Source organism: Gossypium hirsutum, chromosome A13 (assembly GCF_007990345.1).
Source record: "Gossypium hirsutum isolate 1008001.06 chromosome A13, Gossypium_hirsutum_v2.1, whole genome shotgun sequence".
Classification (NCBI taxonomy): Eukaryota; Viridiplantae; Streptophyta; class Magnoliopsida; order Malvales; family Malvaceae; genus Gossypium; species Gossypium hirsutum.
The window spans coordinates 97,381,696-97,389,043 of NC_053436.1; the positions used below are offsets into that span (position 1 = coordinate 97,381,696).

General features: G+C 33.0%; 1 protein-coding gene across 1 annotated transcript; it reads right to left on the reverse strand.

The window, feature by feature from the left end:
* Window positions 1-3,347: 3,347 nt before the first annotated feature.
* Window positions 3,348-6,399, reverse strand: LOC107895245 (ras-related protein RABA1f). The gene is given in 2 exon segments (XM_016820526.2): window positions 3,348-4,082; window positions 6,041-6,399. Coding segments are annotated over 2 exon segments (654 nt in total). The 5' UTR covers window positions 6,262-6,399; the 3' UTR covers window positions 3,348-3,649.
* Window positions 6,400-7,348: the final 949 nt, after the last annotated feature.

Here is a 7,348-nt window from a genome sequence, read left to right on the forward strand (position 1 = left end):
TCCACTCCACTTACAGAGTGTAAAAACTAAAGTAGTTTTACACACTTCCGTAACTATTTATATGATTAATATTTTTAATATTCCAATCGTTGAATTTATTAATATAACTGTACTTGTCATGCATGTAACTTTTCAAACCGATCTGATATCTCTATCAAATCAATCTAAAATACTCTATATATTAATATATATATATTCAACGATTGAATTTTTTTTACATAAAACAAATTGTTAGAAATTTTAAATTTAAATAAAATTTGACATGCATAATCTACATGAATAGACCATGAAATATAACAGTTGTATCATTAAAATATGTCATATAAATTATTTTAGTTTTTATACTGTGTAAGTAGATCACTCCTCTTATTTTAATATCTAACATATATTCAAATTAAATTTTATAAATAAATTATCAATTATTTTTTCCTTATTAATGAATTATAATATAATTTGAATTAACTTACATAACAAACACTTTTAACTTTTCACCACATTTAACCGTAATACTGAAAACATAAAATTTTAAATCATACCTCTTCCAAAACACTTTTTCGGTGCTATTTTCAAAGCAACGCTAAAGTCGTGCTTTTGCAATTTAATCTGGCCTCCAAATGTCCAAATGCATATAATATTAGGATCGACTCAATTAAACAACGAACAAGAAAAATAGCGGAATAAATTGAGAAATTGAACACACAAATTTAACGTGGGAAAACCCTCCAAAGAGGATAAAAAAAACCACGGGCAAAGATAATTTTACTATAATGACAAAATAACGAAGAGTACAAAAGATGGGAGATAAAGACTAAACCCCGAAAACTCGAAAACAAAGAACCCTCAAAACGTAAATACAAAATTCTCTAAATGTATTATGAGTTCTAATCTCTAATGGGTATATTTTTCTAAGGTTGTAAAAGAGCCTATTTATAGGCTAAATTCATAGGTCAAATAATAAAATAATCTAAACTAATCAGTGTTTGATTGAAACAAGTAAACAGAGTTTAACTGAAAGATTATTTTACAAATTTGACTGAAAATAGGAGTCATATTTAACAAATTTCCACCTTGACTCATATTTCCACAACGCCATCTTTGCCAAAGCCCGCCACAAGCCTATCTTGAACTATGCAGGAAATTAACTAAGTCGAATTTGTGCTTAGAAACTGGAAGACTTCTAGTCTTTGACTTGTACACTGTCAAATCAAAACTAACCCGAGCCTGATTTTCAGGAACACAGTGCCCTAACTTTTCAAAACCTGCATCCAAAAGAGAACCTCTCTTCAACAAAACGATCGTACATTTTTCCCTCCTATGACCAAGTTACCTCCGCTCCAAACGAGTTGACTTCAACTCCGTAACAGACGAGGGACGTTCGATTTCACTGGTCACTGTAGAACCTTCCAGAATATAAAGAATGCCGGTTCATTTACCTTTTAACAAAACGAGAGCTCCACGAGATACTTTAATGTCGCTCGACTCGATGTTGATTCTGCATCCTTTCAAGTCTAAAATACTCAAGGAAATGAGATTCTTTCGTAAATCAGGTACATGCCTGACATCTGAGAGTGTCCTAATCGTCCCATCGTGTATCCTAATTTTAACAGTACCAATACCAATTACCTTACTAGATGAATCGTTTCTCATGCGCACAACTCCACCTTCCACCGAATTGTATGTGGAGAACCATTCTCTATTGGGACACATGTGGAAAGAACATCCTGAATCTAGGATCCACTTGGACGTGAGCTAGGAGTTATCGTTTGTTGACACTAACAAGAAATCATCACCATTTTTATCGGCCAAATTAGTACCAGCTACATCTTCCTCGTTACTCTCAGCAGCTCTTTTATTTCGCAGTTTATAACAATCTGTTTTGATGTGACCTAACTTTTTACAATAACGACACATTTTGTCTCGTTTCTTTGATGCTACCAAAATGGAAGCTTGCCTATCTGTCTTGTTATCCAAATGAAGCTCATTGTCGAGTTTGTCTCTACTCAACAAATGACCCTTCACATCTTCAAACGAAAGTTTGTCTCTACCATAAATCAGGGTCTTCCTGAAAGACTTGTATGAAGGAGGTAAAGAGCAAAATAATAGCATAGCTTGATCTTCATCATCAATATGAACCTCAACGTTCTTTAAATCATTTAAAAGAGTAATGAATTGACTGATGTGATCTCTAAGAAACTCATCTTCGTTCATGCAAAACGTAAATAGACGTTTCAACACTAAACGATTAGCCAGAGACTTAGTCGCATAAAGAGTTTCTAACCTTTTCCATAAGGTAGATAAGGTCTTCTCCATCAATACCTCCTACAATATTGTATTCGTGAGGCACAACTAGATTGCAGACAAAACCTTTTCATCAAGCTCTTCCTATTCTGTTTTATTTAGATTCTCAGACTTTTTCCCGGTAACAACCTTTTTCAAACCGGATTGAACTAGAATTGCCATCATCCAAACTTGCCACAGATTGAAATTTGCCTCACCATCAAACTTCTCAATTTCAAACCTTATTTTTGCCATCTCTGAATGAGCTGATCTATGAAAATTGAACTACCTTTGATACCACTTGTTAGGATCGACGCGATTAGACAACGAACAAGAAAAATAGCGGAATAAATTGAGAAATTGAACACACAAATTTAACGTGGAAAAACCCTCCAAAGAAGATAAAAAACCACGGGTAAATATAATTTTACTATAATGACAAAAGAACGAAAAGTACAAATAAAGACTAAACCCCGAAAACCCGAAAACAAAGAACCCTCAAAACGTAAACACAAAATTCTCTAAATGTGTTATGAGTTCTAATCTCCAATGGGTGTATTTTTCTAAGGTTGTAAAAGAGCTTATTTATAGGCTAAATTCATAGGTCAAATAATAAAATAATCTAAACTAATCAGTGTTCAATTGAAATAAGTAAACAAAGTTTAACTGAAAGATTATTTTTCAAATTTGACTAAAAATAGAAGTCATATTTAACACATAACCTGGCTCAAAAATCAAAATTGCTCAGCCAAGCTGTTTGGTGTTTTGTTTCATGGAAGCAAGGTCCTAGTAGAATAGAACTTCCAAATTCTAAAGAAAACAGTCTTCTTCTTCAGCCATGTCCTTAGACCTGTTAAATACCATTTCTCAAGGATAATAACATGAACCAACTGATTACACTTCGGGCTTGGATTTGCTTATGCTTCCGTAGATACTATGAACAACAGCTAGATTCTTGTCAAAACAGTAATGCAGACAGTTTTGTTAGAACTTGCAACAGTATGGTGTACGCTTGAAACCCAATCCATTTTGCAATTCCAATTTTGTATACAATTTCTGGCATTCACCTATGAAGGAATTTAAGATGTATTGTCATAAATAATTCAAAATTTATCATCCACCACTAATGAAAATTATTTAGAAACCCAAACTAGATCTGTCTGCTATGTATTCTAGAGCAATCAAATACAACAAAAACTATCAAAACTATGAAATGGGACATTACACGAGGGAGAACAATACCATAAAAGAACCACGAGTAAGGAACCGAAGTCAAATGAAGGAAATTTGGAAGCTGCTACATTCTCCTTTGACTTCAATCTCAAATCTTGTGCTTAAAGATACGAAAAATGGAGGATATATCATCTAACATTTAAGCAGAACAGCAGCCAGCGTTCTTGACGGCTGAAACATCATCCTTGCTTCCTACATTTATGGTTCGTCCCTTTGGTAATGCTGCAGGATCATCTCCTACTTCAAGTGCTTTTCGACTGACAACATGATGTATTTGAGTTAGTACTTCAGTGAATGCAGTCTCAACATTCATAGACTCAAGGGCAGATGTCTCCATAAAGAAGGTATTTTCTCTCTCGGCAAAGGCCTTAGCATCATCGGTGGAAACAGCACGCAAGTGTCACAGGTCCGCCTTGTTACCAACAAGCATAATCACGATATTCGAATCCGTGTGACCTCGTAATTCCTTCAACCATCTTTCAACATTCTCAAATGTGACATGTCGAGTGACATCATAGACAAGCAATGCACCAACAGCTCCACGGTAGTACGCACTTGTAATCGCTCGGTATCTTTGAAAAAGAAGAAAACAAGAAATCAGCTCTCAAAAGCTTACACCTTAAAAAGTTATAGGAGAAAGTGTGATTCGGGTGTTCATAGCTAAAATGATGGCAGAAAAGCATTTATATTTCATTTTTAAACAAATAATACTTCAAGCGCAACCTTGTTTTTAAGCCTTCCAAGCCAAGGCATAAGTTTCTTATGCTAGGAAAATCTTAACGTCATGATCTTCTATTCAGTTCTCATCATCAGAAAGAAGTATCAGCAAGAGCTGAAATATTATGATTTCCCATTAACAAAATCATGGTGATAATTTTCTGCTGCTAGTGACTGATGAAACAAGTAACAATAAAAACTTGCACAGCCTATTAAAAGTTCATGCACCCAAGACATTTCATTTCACGGAGAAACAGCACAGAATTTTCAGTTTATGATCTACAGGTACAGTTTATACTTAATTTGAAAAAAAAAATCAAGTCTGTCAATATAGAACATGAAGTATATCTAAAGCTTTTACAGTTAAGTCTTCCGATTAATGAAATGTATGATAATATTATGGAACATCACTCTGGTATCTTTTCCCAGAGAAACACCAACGCCAGTGAGAATATTATCTATGCAGAATATCCGAGTATGCAACACAAGATTTCTCCCAGCCTCCTGCATCATAGACAGTTAAAACGGAGTAGAAGACATGCCCTCTGAAGGTATGTAAAGATGCTTTTCGAGTTTTGGATTATAAGTCATTCATCAGAACTGAAACAGACAATATAGAGATGCCCTCACTTTCAGAATAACATGACAAACTTTAAGACTAGAACAAGGTTAACTACTATAATTAGTAACAGACAATCCCTTGAACCAGGGCTTAGCCTGGTTGATTCATGCAGTCACCCACCTTTAAGAGGTGGCATTCAACAAGCATACGGTTCAGTTTCCTTGATTCTTAGGCTGCAACCTTCTTTATGCCCAAAATGAAACACATCATTCTAAAATGAATGATGAATAATACAACGATCCATAGATTGGATGTACAAATGATATCTTATTCAATAAACCTATATTCTAAAGATGCTTACAGATGCACTTGATGATTCAAGTAGGAGTTTTAAGAAAAAGTAGGTTTATTCAAGTAGGAGTTTTAAGAAAAAGTAGGTTTACTTTACCTTTTCATTAATGGATAAAGCTGTAACATTTATCAACTAAACCCAGATGCAAAATTCATTGGGGCTCATCCATTAGTAAGCAAACAGTGGGATTTTTATATATAACCTATCACATGCAAATTTCTAAACTAAATCGAAGTGCATTGTGCTATTCAAGAAAAATGTCTTTCAAATATGCTCAAATCAAATATATCAATAAAATAAAATAAAAAACAACTTTTCACAAAATAAACCAAGTCCACAGGCTTATAACGTTAAAAAGAGAAGGAAAATTTTGAATGCACCTTATCCCACATTTTCTCAACACACAAACAGCTCAGACTAAGGAAAAAAAAGGTCCTAAGCTAAAAACCATTTCATCAAACCAATACACTAATACAAAAAAAAAAAAAAACACCTTCACTTCCTCTAATCTCTCAAAAGTTTTGAGACTAACCCGAAAATAAAAAAACGCTTCATTTTCCTCAAATTTCCTAAATAGCGATTCTACCAATCCAATACAAGCACCAACTCAAAAACGTTTAATTTTCCTCAAAATCTCTCAAAATAACAAAACACCTTCACTTCCTCTAATCTCTCAAAAGTTTTGAGACTAACCCGAAAATAAAAAAACGCTTCATTTTCCTCAAATTTCCTAAATAGCGATTCTACCAATTCAATACAGCACCAACTCAAAAACGTTTAATTTTCCTCAAAATCTCTCAAAATAACAAAACGCCTTAAAAGTAATTAAAAAAAAACGAAATGAGAAATAAGAGTAATGATTAAAAAGAAGTAGAAAATAAGTTTTTAAAGAAATGTACCTTTCTTGTCCGGCGGTGTCCCAAATCTGTGCCTTAACGACCTTATCATCGACCCGAATACTTCGGGTGGCGAATTCAACTCCGATTGTGGATTTGGATTCAAGGCTAAACTCGTTCCTCGTAAATCTCGACAACAAATTCGATTTCCCAACACCTGAATCTCCGATCAACACCACCTTGAATAAGTAATCGTAGTCATCATCTGCTCTATACGCCGCCATTCCGGGTCACCGGGTCGGGTTCTTTTATGGATTTTTATATTAAAATTTTTGAATTTATTTTTTGGGAGGAAATTTTAATAAATGGCGGAACTTGGTGACATTGGTGTGACGATTTTTGAATTTGGAAAAAAATATATAACAGTAATAGAGAAATCGGAAATGGGGTTAGATTGTAGGACAGGACCAAACCTATGGGCGATGGTCGGGTCGGGTCAAATTTTTGGATTTGGTGAAGGCCCAATATTGAGTTAGTGGGCCCTTAGCTGAATTTGTTTTCAATTTTTTGGAGCGGTCATTTTGAATTTTTAATAGAACTAATAATAAGGCTAAAATCACAAATAAGCCCTCTGAAAACAATTTAAAAAATCAATTAAGTCCCTTGTCAAAAAATTACTAATTGAGCTCTTTGAATAATGATTTGTACCCAATTGAGCCTCTTGATTTCATTTTTCTGTCGAAGCCGCTGGCATGTCGTTAAATATTGACATGACAAGTGATATGAAAAATGATGACGACAGTCGACATGGCAAGTTAACATGGAGAGTTTAATTGATTTTTCTATTATTTTACAGGGCTTAACTGATTTTTTATTATAAAAAAGTAAAAAAAAACTATAAATAAGTTAAAGAAAATTGTTAAAATTACAAAAATTATTAAAAATTAACAAAATTTTATAAAATAAAAATTTCTTTAAAATATTAAAATTTTATTAAAAAGCAAAAAAAAAAATTGTTATTTTGCTAGTTTGGAGTCTTTAGCTTCAATAATAAGGAAATGGGGAGATTGAATTATGGTGATGATTAGATTTATGTGGGATACTGAGTGAGGGGTTTGACTGACGATGGCGAGTGATATAGTGCATGAGAGAACAAAAATGTATAGAAATTTTTAAGTTTTATAGGTTTTGTTTAATTTTATAATTTTCTATAATATTTGAATAGTTTTAATAAATTTTAAATATTTAAAAAAATTATAACATTTAAATTTTTTCTATAACTTTTTAATATTTGGTTATAATAATTTATAGATTTCTAATAATTTTTATGATTTAGACTTTTAGAAATTCAGAATTTTTATAAGTTTTTTT